This window comes from Drosophila busckii, chromosome 3R, assembly GCF_011750605.1.
Source record: "Drosophila busckii strain San Diego stock center, stock number 13000-0081.31 chromosome 3R, ASM1175060v1, whole genome shotgun sequence".
NCBI lineage: Eukaryota > Metazoa > Arthropoda > Insecta > Diptera > Drosophilidae > Drosophila > Drosophila busckii.
Genome location: NC_046607.1, coordinates 22,498,804 through 22,516,323, shown reverse-complemented (window position 1 = coordinate 22,516,323; position 17,520 = coordinate 22,498,804). Strand labels below are relative to the sequence as shown.

The following is a 17,520-nucleotide window of genomic DNA, read 5'->3' as shown; positions in this document are numbered from 1 at the left end:
TTATTGCACTAAAGTATTTGTTTCTCTCTTTTTAATTATTTTTTTGGGTTTTTTTTTGTTGCTTGTTTGCTTCTTGTATTGTATTGTATTTATATAAACGTAGTGTATAAATTTGTATAAAAATTGTTTAAGTAAATAAATATCTTTGTTCCATGTGTGTGTATGTGTAGATAGTTAAATAGTTAGAAAACCGAAATTCTATAACGAGCTTCATTCGTTCTCCTCAGATATGAGCAGTTCGTACTCCTGTGCCGCAAAGCGATCCCAATCGGAGTTCTTGAAATATATGGAATGAATAATTAAAAGGGCGTTCAATATTCAGCGGCGTTGCTGGCTTACAGTTTCATCGCGCTGTGAGGCGAATGGATCACGCTGCTCATGATCCAAATATTTCTCCAGATTGAAGAACGTATCGAAGAAGACGTGCGTCATTTTGCAACGCTTCAGATCTCCCAGCGTAATGGAATCACGGTTAACAGGCTTTATCATATCCAGCATCTGTGTAAAGGCAGCAAATAAATTGTGTTTATAGATTAGACAACGCAGTGTTTTATTTTCTAGTCCCACCTGACATAGGCAATCCTCGAAGGGCAGACACTCAATGCCAATGCCCTCCATGCGCTGCTGTTGCTCCTCGTAAAAGTATTCCAGCTCGTACATGGACAAAGCGCCGTCGCCATCAATGTCCATGCAGCGGAACCAGTACTCAATGGCTGTGGGTGTGCGCTTGTCCTCCTCGGAGAGTATAAACCAAACAAAGTCGGTGTAGGACATTTTGGGCTCATCCTCGGGCGCCTTTTTGTTGTCATTGCGTGTAACGCAGCCCGAGAAGATGCGCTCCACAATGCGCGTGGACAGCGCATTGTCGCTGTGCTTGGCTAGATCGTCTTGGTTAATGAGCAAATCGTGATCCTTGTCCAGTTCCCAGAATTTGCAGTAGATCACATAAAAGTGCTCATAGCTAAAGAAGGCCATGATTTGATTTATGTCCTCCTCCTCCTCCAGCAGGCTTATCATCTGTTAGATAGCGTGTCAGATATTGTTTGATTTATATGCTATATAGACTTACCTCCAGCAGATCTGAGCGTTTCAGTTCCGATATGGTTATCTTGCCGCTCCAGCTGCGGTTCACCGAATAAAAGATGCGCGCGATGACCGTGTGCACATATCTGGAATGGAACTCGGTGGCTTCTTTGAGAAAGGCCAAACCCGGATGCGTATCCACCACATCTTGCACCATGGGCACCAGATCCTCTGGCATAATATAGGAACGGAAGCGCTGACCACGCGACAAAATGTAAACAAAACGCGATGCAGCCTCATGACAATAAACGTTCATTCTGTGAATAAAACAAACAGTTAGTGCAGCACAGTTGCTATTAAAATTATGCACTTACTGTTTCCAGAACTCCACAAAGCGCTGACGCTCGACTAAGCCTGTGCTGCCAGCTTGGCAGAAGATCATGACGGGCATGCGCCAGTAGAAGGGCAAGCCGCAGAGCTTCAGAATGCGCGGCAGCTCATCCTTGGTTACCTGATTGTTCGGAAAGCTATCGAAGGCAGACAATATGCCGCGTATAACGCGCTCCATGGCAATTGTTGGCTGCGGCTTGCCATGTGGAAAGTAAAATCTGCCAAGAGTTGTATATTATAATAAATAGTTTATATTTATGAGTAAGTATATGCACCTGGGTATGTAGACACTCTTGGAGGAGCGTATTTCCTTTTGTAGCAGATTCTGTTCTTGCGTTGGCGGCGGTGGCGGTGTTGCGTGCAACTTTACCTGCAACAAATGCACATTTAAAAGTTGTTAACTTAAACAATTAGCAGAAAAATTTCCATTACAAAACGTTGTTTATTTACAATAGTCGCTTGCCACGCCCATAGTCAAGTGTTTATTACAAATAAATAAACAAGCGCGCTCTTAAATATAAAGAGCGTGTGTCTTTACTCTTTACTCATATGCAAGAGTCAATTAAAACAAACAATTTGCAATTTTAATTAAATTTGAAATGCACTCATACATTGCATGAGTAGCAGTTGCATGCTTCAAGTTAGAATCAATTGTTTATTAATTAATTGAAAATTTAGCAAAATTACTAATGTAAACAAATTTGATGCAAACACTTTGGCCCACTTTAAATATAGAGGTGTCATTAATTAAATTATTTTGCTAGTTCAATAGCTGGCTGAGGCTGAAGTGTGTGTATAAATAGTTGGTTTACCTAATGGACAACCCACGTGCGAATTTGCGTACAGATTTAGCTGCTTTTACCTACACAAAGACAAGCAAGCTCTTGGTGGCTAAAATTCTTTGCTTTGTTTGACTTGATCTTTGTGTGCCATATAAGCAAATAATTTGAACTCGTCTGCTGTATTTATTTAATATGCCCAGAAAACTACGCAGACGATCAGTCTGAGATTATAAAACTGTCAATGGTCGCGTAAATATATAAGTACTTCTAGGTATTAACAGCTGGCTGTAGGTACACACACACACACATGAAATATTGCGTATACGTAATACGCACGCAAGCAAAGGCAGCAATATTACGCATACGCTTGGGTGTGCGCCTGTGCTAGCAGTAAATATGTAGTACAAACAAATACAGCAAATGTTGTTTGTAAATTATTTATAGCAAATTGGTCAATCAATCAATTATACTAAAAAATTTATTAAATTAAAAAAAAAGTTCCCCGCCCGCAACAATGAACACGAAGCAAATAAATATATGTGTTAAATGCAGTTTGCGTTTGCTTAAATAATCATGTGCTGCGAGTATTTTGCTTTGTACTGTAAATATACTTATTTTTGTGGCTCTGTTTTGGTTTTTTGCTTCTTTTTATATTTACGTGTATTTGTATTTGTTGGCTTTGCCTAATCGTGCCGATCGTAAATGCTTGATTTCATTGTTTGTATACGGGTATATGCATTCTAAGCAGGGGTAGTCAATAGCTGAATAATAAACAAAATTACGCTAGACTGGAAAGCGTGGCATAGCAAGTACAGCTAATCGTAATTAGTATTAAATTTTTTACTGTGTACTTTGCTAGTGAGCAACCCTAATGCCTTGTTGGCAATTATATTGTTAAGTACTACCGATTCAGCTTTTATCTGTCTATCCCATCGCTGTTGGCAAGCGATGGCGTCTTGGCGTAACCTTAAATCAATCAATGATCGGCTAAAGCGATACGTTAATTTGCAATTGCAACTAAATTTGAGAGACTACTACTGTGTGTGTGTGTGTGTGTGTGCGAAAGGCGTGTGTTCATTTCATTTGCCATTTTGCAATTTGTTAGATAACAATTGAATTGCAAGCAACGTTTAACTGTTGAATTAAATGTAGAAGTTAGTACATTACCTTGAGTAAACTCTTGGGCGGCGGATCCACGGGACGTTTGATATCGAGAAATGAGTTGCGTACATCGGGGCGCTTCTCAAACAGCATCACACGTTCCGCTACAGAGCCACGTGTTAAGATGGGTCGACCCACTGTGAAAACGAACAGCAATTGTTATTTGTTTTTTTTAAGTGTACTTTGTTGCTTTTATTACAATTTTTATCCTTATCCTGGCCATTTGTAAGCGCTGCACGGCTGCCGCTTGTCGGTTTGGTTTTATTCAACGTTGGCATCGTAGTGTCCGCCAATTTATCTGGCGATTTGCGTGTGATCGTTGGTTTTTCTTTAATTGTTGTTGCACTTGCTGTTGTTGTTGCTGCCGCCGGTTGCTTTTGCTTTTGTTCACTGCTGTTGTTGTTGTTGCTGCTGCTGTGTTGCTCTTTGGTTTTGCTTGCTTTGCGACTCGTCACTGCTGGCGCAATTGTTGTTGTTGTTGCGGTTTCAGGTGTTGTTGCTGTTGTTAGTGTTATTGTTGTTGTTAGCTCATCTTTATGCGCCAAACTGCCACCAATTACTGGCGCCCCCACACGAGGCGCATCAACAACATCTACAAGTGTTGCACTCGCTCTCGCAATGTTTTTGCTGTTGCTGCTGCCAATGTTGCTGCTGCTGTTGATGTTGCTAAGCTTTTTAGTGGATTGCTTCTGCTGCGTGCTGGTTAACTTGCTTTTGCTGCTGCTATGACTATTGTTGTTGCTATCGCCGTCTATATGCAAATCAATGTTGTAGTTGACATCGGGCAGCGATTTGCTTGCAACAGCTGCAACTTTTTTGGGCGATTGCAGCGATTTCTTTAGCTTGACACTGCTATTGCTATTGCTATTGGTTAGACCGCTGACATCTGTTTTTTTGACGCTGCTCTTGCTGCGCTGCTCCTTGTCTTTGTTCACAAAGCTGGTGACGATTTGCTGCAGGCCCTCGGGATTGCTTAGATCTGTTGCTGCCGCTGCAACATCCACAAAATCTCCCGCTGCAGCCGTTTTGGCGTACATATCAAACAGCTGGGAAGGCAGTCCGTGCATTTTCCAATCATGATAGATGGCATCGGCGTGTTTGTTTATGGCGAATTCAATCTCCGCATGCTCATCGCTGCTTACAGCTTTGGGCGATTTGGGTCTGAGCGCTCCAACTCCCGCTCCTGGCTTGTGTGTTGTTGTTGTTGTTTTGGTTGTCTTGGTCACCATTGCTTGGCTGATGGCGCCAGCGCCAACGCTGTTGCTGCTGCTGAGCTTCTTGGTTTTGGTTGTTGTTGTTGTTGTCGTGGACGTCGCTTGCATTTTTGTTTTGTTGTTTTTTGTTGATTTTTTGAAACTTTTGATTTGGAAATTTACTTGTTTTTCTTTTTCTGTTAATGTATCACTCAACAATTTTGTTTGACTGGAAATTTACATTTTCGCTTTTGTTTATGCCACTCAGCGCTTCTAATATTTATTAAGTATTTTTTTTATTATTAAATCAATTCTTTTTCTACACGCACGTTTTGCAAATTACGCTTTGGCCCCTTTGCTGCTGCTGCTGCGGTGCGGGCTCGTAATTCTCTTTACAACAATTTTATTTGTGCGTTTCATTCACTTTTCACATTTTCCTCGCCTTAGGTTTGCTCTACGTATGGCGAAATCTATTTTTAAAAGAAATACCAAAATTTCCTATTTCGTTTATTTCAGACGCCGAAATATTCAAGCGAAAGGCGAAAATGACGCTAACGTCGCGACGCACACACTAAAATATATGGCGGTATTAGCATCGGGATCGGGGCATTATTTCAAATACGTAAAACGCGCACACACACTCTGCACAGTGGTTGAAAGTTTGATAAAGTAAACACAATAGCAGCTAAAAAATGAGCAGCAATAATATATTTTTTTTTTTTAATATTTTTTATGTATATTGTTTGTTTATATAACTGAGAGCAAACAAAGTGACGTATACGTCAAATTAAGTGAATGTGCGACTTAACATACAAGTGTGAAATAGTTAAAAAAAAATAATAATTTGCACTTTATTTTTGTTAAACAGCTAGTTAATCATATTAATTGATTTAGTTGCTATCAAATCACTTGCAGCACACTGTGCACGCGTAAGACTATTGAGAGCCTCCCCATTTCCCGTTGCGATCTACGCGTAACTGTATGTGTGTGTGTATTCTATGTGTGTGTGTGTGTCTGCTGTCGGCTCTTGGCTCTGGGCTGTTGCTTCTTCTTTAACTTTGTACTATTTATTCGAAAATAAATTTCGAAGTAGTGTAGTTGCCGCTGCTGCTGCCGCTGCCGCTGCTGCTGCTGTTTTGCTGCTTGCCACACACTTAACTATTGCACTTTACATGCGCGCATATATATAAACTATATATATATGCTTATTTGTAGTGCTGGCGCTATAGCGCATACACTTTTTGATGCTTGTCTGGCTTTATTAATGATTTAATTGCATTTATGCCCCAAAGGCAGACGACAAACTTCGTAGTGACGCGCACAGCAATGGATTTCGTCATTAATTAATTAACCAAACCGAGCGAGCGCACAACACACACACAAAAGGTTAATAGAAATTTGCAAAAATGACATTTGCGTTTTGGGCCCACTAATTAGGCAAACCAGTTAACAAACGGATCAAAGATCACAAACAAAACAAAACTTTACTAACAACTGCACGCATACAAAGTTATAAATATATATTACACATTTACATGTTTTTATTTATGTTTGTAGTTGGAGCACGCATCTGGCAGGCTATACGGAAAAAACGTATTTTGACCGTAGCGCTAAATTTAACAGAACTTATGCCGTATACGTTGGAAAATGCACGCGGTGTACGCCGCGATACGCGAGACGCTGCTGGCGAGCAAAGTGGAAGTGATCTCAGCTCAGCTGTTGCTGCAGCCAATGCTGAGAGAGCCAATACCAGGGGCGCTCCCACTCATGTACACACACACGCGCGCAGAGGGTCGCCTATTGAAAAAAGAGAGAGAGCGCAGCCAATATAAATGTTATTACTTTGGCGTTCTTTGAGCAGCAGTCGCGCGCTCTCCCACAGCGTCGAATGCTCTCGCATGCTGCCTGTGTGTGTGTGTGTGTGTGTGTGTGTGTGTGTGTGTGCTGCTGCGCTCTAACTTACCCCCACACAGCACGCACACTCAGACAGCGCCAGACACTGACGCAGACGCAGACGCAGAACACTTGCTGTACCCCCACACACATACACTCACACGCGACGTCGAACACTAAAATAAAAAAAATAAATACCAACAACATTATAGCGAGCTGGCAGCATTAACTAAACTGCGCGCTTGGTAACGCACATAAAATATTAAATATAAAATTAAATGTCTGCAATTTGTTTAGCTTTAACAAAATTTTTATATTTATGCGACATATAAATTTATGCATATTAAAGAGCATACACTTGCTGCTGCTGCTTGCGCTTGCTTTTTTCATTTTTTGTGCGCTTTGGCGCAGAAGAATAAAAACCTGAAACATTTATTTAGCTTTGCTAATACTTAATTACTTATTTCTGTCGTGTTTTGTTGCACATATTATACATAGTTATTTATATGTATGTGTATATACATGTGTGTTTATATTAAATTGCAGGTGGGCGCTATTGTTTGTTTAAAGAAACTCGAAATGTGATGTTCAAATTCTGTGCCATCGTCTGTCATATAAATTACTATTTCGTTTGCATGATGCGGCATGTTAGCAATTTACCTGTTTGTTGTTCAATTGTTTTACATATAGCCAGACCGCAATTGCTGCTCGCTACTGTGCTAATGACGTTATCTGGCTGCCAGCCGAAGCGCAGCTTCCGGTTTGCTAGCTGTTTGATCTGCTCATTGCTAACTTTATTGCATGCAACTGATTTTGAACTTAACCTTAACACAAACGGATTGCGCCATAAATTGATTTCCATTTAGGGCCACAGTTTATGCGCCAAGTGAACTTGGCCTTTAGCCAAGTCCATTGATATGTCTGAATGGCTTAAAAGATAATACGCCTATGCATAGTGCGCGCGCTTGGCTGACATATGAGACGATATGTAAACAATGTAGCACGAGCGAGAAGCGTCGCTAATAAAGTGTGAATTGATGTATTGATGAAGCAGCAGCTTAGCTTTCAATAAGTGCGGCTATAAATAAAAGCAAGCGGCTTTGATTGTGCCAGCTTGTTCAACTGTGCGTATGCGCGTCATTACTAATACGCAGCGTGTGCCAGCTACATATGTATTGATTGTTTATGCACTTCATATTGCACATTGCATTGACACACTAAATATATTGGCAATTGCCATTTCTTTTAGCACAATGTCAGCTCAAGAAAGTGAAGCTTGGAAACCTTTAAAGTCGCAGCCAGAATAGAAATATTGACATTGGACAAACGTCAACACTTGCAACGCGCCTATTATATTATATTTTATATTATATTATGGTTCTGTCTTGCCGCCTGCCATGCTTACGTTATAAGCTGTTAACGCCTTTAGTTTTAGGCCCTTTGGTAATTGAATTTGAGCTTGCAACGCTGCAGAAAACTATAAAAGCGCCACTTGCAACAGGCAGAGACGCAGGTTACCAACGACCAATCGCCGCGAACAGTCCGCTCGAGTGAAATATTTAGCAAGCAGTACAGAAAATTTAGTTTGGAAATTTATGTAAAAAGTGTTTGAAATCTTAGGTTGTTAATTTGCAGCTTTTTACGGCAATATGGAGAGGTACGCTACGCATTAAACATAAAGGTAGCATTTGTTTAAACAATTTTTGCTTGCAGCTTTGCAGCAGCCGGCTCACAAATGGGGCCACACTTTGCCGCACTCAGCAATGGATCCGTGACAGACAAGGTAAGCTCATCAACAGGTGTTGATGAAAGAAAGTCATTGATTTACTGCTTCGCTTCGATTCAGGTCTTACCCGATATGGCGCATCTAATCTCGCCGTATTGGCATCAGTTCCCCGCTATGGATCCCATTTGGGCGAAAATTCTTACCGCCTACATGATTATGATTGGCTCGATTGCCTGGTGCGGAAATGGCGTTGTGATTTACATATTTGCCACAACAAAATCATTGCGCACGCCTGCTAACCTCCTGGTCATTAATTTGGCCATTTCGGATTTCTCAATTATGTTGGTGAACACACCTCTGATGGGCATTAACTTGTACTTTGAGACCTGGGTGCTAGGTCCCATGATGTGCGACGTTTATGCCACACTGGGCTCCATCTTTGGCTGCAGCTCCATCTGGTCGATGGTAATGATATCCCTGGATCGTTATCAAGTCATTGTCAAGGGCATGGCTGGACGCCCAATGACAATACCATTGGCGCTCGGCAAAATCGTCTATGTGTGGGGCATGTCAACCATTTGGTGCATAGCGCCAATGCTGGGATGGGGCAGGTGAGAGCAGCCACTAACAGTTTTGCTTCAATGGATTTTAATTGCTTTATACGCCTGCAGATATATTCCTGAGGGCAATCTGACATCGTGCGGTATTGACTACTTCGATCGCGGATGGAATGCACGCTCGTATCTGATCTTCTACACCATCTTTGTTTACTACATTCCGCTGTTCCTCATCTGCTACTCCTACTGGTTCATCATTGCTGTAAGTCGACACACACTCAACACTTGTTCAATCAATAATCTTTGTCTCCTCTTAGGCCGTTTCTGCTCACGAGAAGGCCATGCGCGAGCAGGCCAAGAAAATGAACGTCAAATCTCTGCGCTCCTCTGAGGATGCCGAGAAGAGTGCTGAGGGCAAGCTGGCCAAGGTTGCGCTGGTCACCATCAGCCTGTGGTTCATGGCTTGGACTCCATACATGGTCATCAACAGCATTGGTCTGTTCAAGTTTGAGGGTCTTACGCCCCTGAACACCATTTGGGGCGCTTGCTTTGCCAAGTCGGCTGCGGTATACAATCCAATTGTCTACGGCATCAGCCATCCCAAGTATCGCATTGCTCTGAAGGAGAAGTGTCCATGCTGCGTCATGGGCAAGGTGGACGATGGCAAATCGAGCGATGCTCAGTCCACGGCGACAGCTAGCGAGGCCGAGTCCAAGGCCTAAGCCGACAATGCAACACGAACACGAACAGCAACTTAAATTAATAACAGCAACAGCAACAAAGCAAGAACAACTTCAATACCAAAATCCAACAATAACAACAACAACAGCAAGAACAACTGCAGCAACAGAACGAAACGCTTTCGAATAACAATAATAAAATGCTAACAAACTTATGTCAAAGTCAAACTACTGCAATGTCAATAAAGACTACAAAATATACAAAAAAAAAAAAAATGGAATAATAAATAAAATGCATACGAACTATAAAAGTTACAAACATCTTCTTTTTTATTTCATTTCGACAGCGCTGAGTGCAAAATTGACAAATTCATTTGCTGCAATTTCTAATTTAAAGGCACTTATATTTCATTTGTTTTATAAATTAACATGCAGTACATTATTTGTAAGGCAAACATTATTCAGTGATAAGGCATTTCATTAAAAAAAACATTCAACTTATAGCTAGAATTTTCAACTTTTAGTGGTGTGAGGCACAAACGACAAAATTAACAATTAATCATAATTAGAATCAGTTAAAGCAACAACAACTATTTTGCAATCTTCCTGTATGCATTTCCCTTTCACTGGATTGGCGGTGTCTATAGTCACTCGCTACACGAGGCATATTCACTCTCACTCTTCTTCATCTTCGACTTGACCATGTCAATAATATTGGAGTCATTTAAATTTGTTGTAGCTGTGGGGCTTATGGTGTTGTTATTAACAGGCAGATGAGCCTCAACGCATTCCGAGGTGCAGACGCGCTCCTGTATAATGAGTTTCCATAGACGCACCTCAATGCCAACGCTGCAAGGAAGAATGCATAATGAAAGATTGATTTATTATGATTATTGTTGTTAACATACCGCAGTCCCAAGCGCATGAGGTCCAACTTTTCCATGTTGTATATAAAATCCTCGAAGGTGAAGCCCTCATTGAGTATGAGCGCTTTTGAGAATTCATCAATATCATGCTGCGCTAGCCATTGCTCCAATTGCTCGTCTATCTCATGCAGACCGAAATTGTGCTTATTTAATTGGCGGCGGGGATTTCCATTGACAGCTGGACGCGGCGTATTGTTGTTGGCACCACTGGGGCTCATTCTATGGCACTTTTTGTTGAAGCCGTTAATGGTGCGTCTAAGTAAACAAAGTTATTACGTATACGTATTATTAAGTGTGGCTATGACTTACCTCAAACGCTTTCTGCCGCCCATATAGATGTGCGCCAGCTCTTGGCTTATGTTGTGCAGTGCGCGCAAACTGCGTTGATTCTGCTCCATAATTTGACGCTGCAGCTGCTTCTGATTGTCGCGTATGTCACGCAAAATGCGCACACACTCCACTGAGCTGCCCATGGAGCCATCCACTTGATCGTTTGGCGATAGTCCGCCTGATGAGAGCAACTTTTCAGCAGCTTGTGGCAGCTTCTCCTGACTATCAGTTGCTGGTGAGTTGTGCACGCTTTCATCATCATTGCCCGACAAGTCCTTGTCAGCCAAATTAGCGCCCAATTCAGGTGAGAAAATAGTAACAGCCGCTTGCACTGCACGCTTAACCAAATTGTCCAAAGCAAACATCCAATGTGGCTTGATGCAATGCAGCCGCAGCACGCACACCACTGCATCTTGAAATGAATAAAGTGCGAGATGCAAATGATCCAAAGCAATTGGATCATTGTTGAGTTTCTGCTTCAGTTCGTTGATGGTGGCCTCCAAGTGCTTTTCATTCTCATTCATTATATAATCGCGCAGGCCACGTATTAACAGCTCCAAGTCGCTTTTGCGTATGGCAATTGAATTCTGATCTGCGCTTATTTTCTTCTCCCATATTTCACATATCTTGGGCTCATCCAGTGCCAGCACTTTGGAGAGCGTAGTGCGTCGCTGTGAGTCCTTTTTCAAACGATAAAAGCCGTCGGTTTCACTGGTGTCGCTAATGCTGGTGCGCAGCGAAGGCGTCGAGGGCTCAATCTCCGGTGAGAGCAGAAAGCCTGAGGAGTTGCGTCGCTCTATCATAAAATGCTGATTGCTGGGCAATTCATTAATATCTATGGACGATGAGAGTGGCACACTAAAAGTAAAGGACAACAATTATACAAAATGTAATAAATTTTAGTGTTAATCCTTACTCTAGCTCTGGTGTTGTGGGTGTATTCGATACGGAACTGAACGTCATGGGCGCTGTAGTCTTGTGCACTAAACGATCCGCTGGCACGGATATGCTGCGTCCAAATTCTGATGTGTTTATGGGCAATGCTGGGCGAATTTTGCGTTGCTTGCTGCATATAAATAAATTATAAATAATAGTATTTTATTCCCTACAGAGTGGCATACTTACTCAGTCAGAAATGGATCGTCCAGCAGCTGCAGCGCCGATGGTCTGTCATTAACGCTAATGGCAAAGCAGCGCAGTATAAAGTTCTTGGCATTGGGCGACAGCTCCTCGGGTATGTTGGGATGCTTTTTGTAGTAGCCCACTTTAAACATTGCTGCCTGCGGACTGCCCAGCTCACTAAAGGGCGGACTGCCTGTAGCCATTTCAACGTTGGTGCAGCCAAAGGACCAAATATCAGCTGGTGGACCATAACCACGCACGCCCTGATCAATCACCTCAGGCGCCATGTACTGCAGCGTGCCCGCAAAAGTGTCCGTCATGGGATTAATGCGTGCCAGTCGCTTCGAAGTGCCAAAGTCCGAGATTTTGACTACACCGCTGTAGGTATTGACCAGCACATTGTCGCCTTTAATATCGCGATGCACTATATCCTGCTCGTGTAGATATTTGAGACCCTCCAGTATTTGCTTGGAGTAGAAAGCCATAGTGGACTCATTATCTTTGAGTGGACCCCATTTGGTTTTAAGCAAATCGGATAGCGAGCCACCGGGCACCTGCTCCATGAAAATCTTGAAGAAGCCATCCTCCGATCTTGAGCCCAAATACTGCACAATGTTGCGATGACGCAGCTGTGAATGCAGCTTGATTTCCTCATGCAGCGGCTGCACATCCTGTGAGTTCTTCTCAGGCACTTCTTTGATAGCAATGCGCACCTGCGTCTGCTTATCCCGCGCTGCATAAACAGTGCCATAGGTGCCCTTGCCCAGCGTTATTTTGCGGTTTTGCTCATTGTAATCATATTCGTACTGCAAATAACATATAAATAATTAAAACATTTTGTTATGTAGTATATATAAACATAGCGTACCTCAATTTGCGCTTCGTCAGTCTCAAGATTAACGAAAACCTCCTGATCGGCCGTCATTTCTAGTATGCGATCGTAAAACTTTTGACGGCACTCGGTGGACGGAAAATAGATTTGAAAATCATCCGAGTTGTGATGCACATAGAGATACGCACAGAGATCGTCGCGCTTGTACAGGCTAACAGATTTTATCTTTGAGGCAACAAATAGAAAATCATGCAGCTTCTTGCAAGCATTTTTCGAGTGTGCCAAGCAGATGTTAACAATTTGTATGGACTTTTCATCGGCATCCATATTAATGGTCACATAGCTGGGCATATATATCTTTTGGGGTTCGAGTATCTGCGAGAAAGTAAGCATAATTAAATAAGTTTCTATGTAAAAAATGGTTTAGCTTACCAAAATGGGAAAACGTATGCTATTAATCTCATCAACATTGATGGCCTCTAGAAAGAAATCCATCCAGAATTGAAATGCCTGCTCCTCTATGGGCAGCTGTCGATCATCGGGCTTGCGTCGAAAGCGATGTATCAGCGATATATTGCCAATGGTTGATTTGAGCGACCATATAGGCGGCTTAAGCTTAAACATGCACTCAGCTGCTTGTATGGCCTTGGCATAGTCCTCAGCCAGCACAGAGATCTCAAAGAACGTGGCCACATCCCAGTAGCCGCTAAGCGTTGACAGACTGCCCTTTTTGCCTATAAGATTGTTGAGCGTCATGCCAATGTGCTGCAGCTCCTCCGTATTGCTAAACTCTTTGCCCTCGATTACCAGCAGCGTGGCCAGATTAATGCCCGCATATTCATTTGGCTGCACTTCAAAGCTTTGGCGATACCACTTGATAGCATGCTGCAAGCTTTCCGTATCCGTGCAATCAGACTCTACGAAGATGTCCTTATAAATGCGTCCACACAGGCAAAGCATATCGGGAAAGTGATTCTCCTTTTTCTCCAGCGCTTTCAGTGATGATTCCAGTGCCTTCTCGCGATCTCCTTTGCGATTGCGACGATTCAGCGCAAATGCATACAAAAAACTCATATTGCCTGTCTCCACATATTTGCGCGTATTGGGTATATTCTTTAAATCATTGACCAACCGCACCATCGCATCATAATCCTGCACATCACGCAGCGAGCACATAAAACTGTGCAATACCTCGCCAGACAACACATGTGGATCATCCAAACGTTTGCGCATCTGCAAAAAAAGACGCATGAGCAACTGATTGACAGCTCCATAGACTTGTCATACTCACACCATGCAGCAGACTCTTTAATTTATCATCACTGGGCGCATAAGTGTCGCGTGCCGTTCGCATGTCACTGAGAAATTTTTCGCGCATGTGTGCTCTGCATAAGTATATAATAATATTATTAAATTTATTTACTTTCAATGATTTCAATACGCACTTTGATTGTATTTCAACCTCTTGCAGTTTGCGCTTGAGACGCGACTGTAACGTAGTGGGCAGGCGTCCATCTGCTGGCGCTTCCTTGTTGCTGGTTTGATTTGTTAAATTGCAGGTGTTGGTCTCCCCATTGAGCTTGTAGCTCAAAAATAAATAATTGGCACATGAGAGCTACAAACAAATAATAAATACATTACAATTAATACAGCCGGACATGTTATTTGGCACGCAACTGTGACTGCAAGCAACTCTACGTTTGTTTATACTGCTGTTGCTGTGTGTTTGTGTTTCTTTTTTGTTTGTTTCTGTGTCTCTGTGTATGTGTGTGTGTATTGGTATGCGTTGTGTGCGGCGTGCGTGTTGTTTTGGCTTTTTGCGTTGGCGTTACTGCTTGTTTTTGTTGGCTTAACGCTTTGCAGCGCTATTTTTTTTGTTTTTTTTATTATTTTTTTTACGAAACGGAAACACCAAACACGAGTGGCTGCTGTGCTTGCTGCTGCTGCTGCTTGGAAACTTAAAACAAATAAGATTGCTTGGGCGTTTATCTTATCGGTAACAGCGTCGATTATGTTAGTTTGTTGTTGCCCAACAATTATTATTGTTTTTTTTTTATTTTGTGCTCAGCAGATCTTTGCTAATCAATTTGCACACATGTTTGTCTTAATACACACCTTAAGGCTGAGCGTCTGTTTGGACTCCACATCGTTGTAGATTAATATGTTTTCCTTCATTCCGAAACTTTCGCGTACTCCATAATGATACGACAGCGGGCGTTGTTGGGTTAAAATGCTTAAATCTATGACAGCTACATCGGCCTGGTAGAATGTGTCCAGCACATTCGTTTCGCCGAAATCCAATCTTTCGAACTGCAAATAATGATTATTGTATAACAAAATGGATATATGTATGAGCGTTGGGACGCCAACGCAAACACAACCCGCACCTGTACACGTTGAAAATTGGCTCCCGCCGCTTGCACGGCCTGTTTGACCTCCTCGAGGGCACATAGACGGTCCTCCAAATGGTCGCCCAGCACAGTATCAATTACACAAACAACATCCATTGCTAGCCAATGGTGCGCTCTATCTCTTTCTGGCTATTCCCGTAAATCTGGGCAAAACGAAGACGTAGACGAAATAACGTTCGTGTTCAGTTGTTAATATATGTTTGATTTGTTGTCTGCGTTTCTGTATAACGTAAACAATTTCATTACCACTCACTTGTTGCAATTGCAAGGCACTAAATGTTTTATAACGTATTATTAATAACAAATACGTGAGAAATTGTTTTGCTTTGCTAGTTGTGCACTCATATCGATACTAACTACTACAACAAAAAGCTATCGGGCATATCGATGCTGGTATTCAATCGATTTCCAAACTAAAAGTATTGATGCCCTGGCAAGTGTGGCGGGAAATTTTGAATGTTTGTAGATAGTTATTGATAAGTTTATTTTGTTTCTAATAGGTAGTTTTTTATAAAAGTTAAAAATCAATAAAAGTGTGTTACAAAAGATATTGCATTGCGACTACAAATGTACTTAAAATTAATATTAATTGGAGTATTCCTTCAGTATTGAGCCAGCGATAACCAAGCGCTGTATTTCGGAGGTTCCTTCGTATATTTCAGTAATGCGAGCATCACGGTAATGACGCTCTGCCGCCATGTCAGTTACATATCCCATGCCGCCTAGGACTTGAATACACTGATGTGCGCAGAGTGTTGCTGCTTCAGAGGCGGCCAACTTTCCCATTGCTGCCTCCTTCGTGTACGGTAGTTTATTATCTTTCAGCCAGGCGGCGCGCCAAGTCAAGAGACGTGCTGATTCCACAGCTAGGGACATGTCTGCAATCTTTTGTTGAATAGCTTGTAGCTTTGATATGGGCTTGCCAAATGCCTGACGCTTCTGGGAGTAGTCCACAGCCAGCTCTAGAGATGCCTGTGCAATGCCCAGCGCCTGAGCGGCAATGCCAATGCGTCCGGCATCTAGCGTCTGCATGGCTATCTTAAAACCTGCTCCCGTTTGGCCAAGCAGGTTCTCTTTGGGTATTTCACAGTCTTCAAATATAAGCTGACAGGTAGAGGAGCCGCGTATACCAAGCTTGTCCTCCTTTTTACCCAGCGAAAAGCCTTTTATGTCCTTGGGCACTATAAAAGCGGAGATGCCTTTATGTTTCAACTGCTTGTTGGTTGTAGCAAACACAATAGCTGCCTCTGCCTCAAAAGCGTTTGTAATCCACGCCTTGGTGCCATTTAAAACATAACGATCGCCTTTCTCCGTTGCCACAGTAGATGCGGCACCTGCATCGGAGCCATTGCCCGGTTCGGAGAGCGCAAAGCAACCCACACGCTCGCCTGTTGTATATGGCGTTATGTAAGCAGCTTTCTGAGCAGCATTTCCATACCCATCCAAAGGTCCAAGGTACAGCGAGTTGTTAACTGACATGATAACGCCAGCAGAAGCGCAGCCGCGTGAGATTTCCTCCAAGGCAATAGCATACGCCATATAGTCCAGACCCGTGCCGCCAAGCTCTTCTGGCACTGATATGGCCATAAGTCCAAGCTCTCCCATTTGTTTAATCTGTTGCGCCGGATAGAGATGTTCACGATCAAATTTAGCTGCATTTGGACACAGCTCCGCGTTGGCAAAGTCTCGGCAGGTCTTCTGCAGCATTTGATGGGTCTCCGAAAGAGCAGCAATAGATGCTATTTGCCGTAACTGCGTCGATTTACGAGCTATATAATTGATAACACATGAAAACATTCGCATATATGAAACATACATATGTATGTACTACATACATATCAACAGGTACAAAGTCAAAGCCTGAAATTATTTAGACTACTTACCAACATTTAAAGTTGTTTTTAGAACAGACTGCATTGCGCTTTATGCTTAAGTTTATATTAATATATGTAAAATTATTAAAAAATCTTAATTAAACGCACAAGCAAAAGCCGAACGGAAAAAAACGTATAAATAAACAATGTACTTGGCTATCGACTGAGAGTGCACTTTTGTTTTTGTTATCGGTGACTGCTACTAGTTCCAAAGAGCGATTCATTTGAACGAGCAACAAATTCAAATAAATTGGTAACAGCTTGTTCAAAAATAACGATCACTGTTTAAATTTAATACAAAAATACTAGAACTACTTTAAGAAATGCACATTTTAAAAACATAATATTTGTGGGCATGTTGTGATTTAGTTTGGCGCGTATTTATGTATGCCTATTTGTGAAAGGACATCGAACTATCGATATTATGCGCCTGCGTTGCCAAAACAAGAGAAGAGGAAGAAAAGAAAGTTTTGGGCACGCACTAACTTGTTTAACGTTATTTTTTTATTGCACAATTACATTTAATTCAACACCAAAAAAGCACATAGGGCACTTCTTATTTAAAGCCGCAATAATAACTAGTGAATTTAAGTGAATTGCACATGAATAAATTGGCACAG

At 42.1% G+C, this 17,520-nt stretch overlaps 4 protein-coding genes across 5 annotated transcripts; 1 reads left to right on the top strand and 3 right to left on the bottom strand.

The window, feature by feature from the left end:
• Positions 1 to 103: 103 nt before the first annotated feature.
• Positions 104 to 4,685, bottom strand: LOC108601538 (serine/threonine-protein phosphatase 2A regulatory subunit B'' subunit alpha). Its single transcript, XM_033294036.1, has 9 exons — positions 3,812 to 4,685; positions 3,556 to 3,760; positions 3,363 to 3,493; positions 1,689 to 1,783; positions 1,398 to 1,631; positions 1,070 to 1,340; positions 568 to 1,017; positions 340 to 498; positions 104 to 276 (listed from the first exon to the last, which is right to left on the bottom strand). The coding sequence occupies exons 1-9, from the start codon at positions 4,676 to 4,678 to the stop codon at positions 211 to 213; spliced, it is 2,478 nt and encodes an 825-aa protein (XP_033149927.1). The 5' UTR covers positions 4,679 to 4,685; the 3' UTR covers positions 104 to 210.
• A 3,272-nt stretch (positions 4,686 to 7,957) lies between these two features.
• Positions 7,958 to 9,682, top strand: LOC108602927 (opsin Rh1). The gene is made up of 5 exons (XM_017991268.2): positions 7,958 to 8,099; positions 8,156 to 8,225; positions 8,289 to 8,779; positions 8,840 to 8,987; positions 9,043 to 9,682. The coding sequence occupies exons 1-5, from the start codon at positions 8,092 to 8,094 to the stop codon at positions 9,445 to 9,447; spliced, it is 1,122 nt and encodes a 373-aa protein (XP_017846757.1). The 5' UTR covers positions 7,958 to 8,091; the 3' UTR covers positions 9,448 to 9,682.
• Positions 9,683 to 9,733: 51 nt separating this feature from the next.
• LOC108602928 (mitogen-activated protein kinase kinase kinase 15) lies at positions 9,734 to 15,312 on the bottom strand. 2 transcript variants are annotated; one of them, XM_017991271.1, is made up of 12 exons: positions 15,280 to 15,312; positions 15,003 to 15,169; positions 14,731 to 14,925; positions 14,061 to 14,230; positions 13,907 to 14,000; positions 13,048 to 13,848; positions 12,652 to 12,990; positions 11,787 to 12,589; positions 11,578 to 11,727; positions 10,641 to 11,519; positions 10,314 to 10,586; positions 9,734 to 10,254 (listed from the first exon to the last, which is right to left on the bottom strand). In XM_017991271.1, the coding sequence occupies exons 2-12, from the start codon at positions 15,120 to 15,122 to the stop codon at positions 10,053 to 10,055; spliced, it is 4,026 nt and encodes a 1,341-aa protein (XP_017846760.1). In that variant the 5' UTR covers positions 15,123 to 15,169; positions 15,280 to 15,312; the 3' UTR covers positions 9,734 to 10,052. The 2 variants fall into 2 exon arrangements, with proteins under 2 accessions (XP_017846760.1, XP_017846758.1); XM_017991269.2 differs by lacking the exon at positions 15,280 to 15,312 and having other exon boundaries at positions 15,003 to 15,228.
• Positions 15,313 to 15,521: 209 nt separating this feature from the next.
• Positions 15,522 to 17,027, bottom strand: LOC108602929 (short-chain specific acyl-CoA dehydrogenase, mitochondrial). The gene is made up of 2 exons (XM_017991272.2): positions 16,910 to 17,027; positions 15,522 to 16,795 (listed from the first exon to the last, which is right to left on the bottom strand). Exons 1-2 carry the CDS (start codon positions 16,941 to 16,943, stop codon positions 15,612 to 15,614), a joined length of 1,218 nt encoding a protein of 405 aa, XP_017846761.1. The 5' UTR covers positions 16,944 to 17,027; the 3' UTR covers positions 15,522 to 15,611.
• Between the last annotated feature and the right edge of the window lie 493 nt (positions 17,028 to 17,520).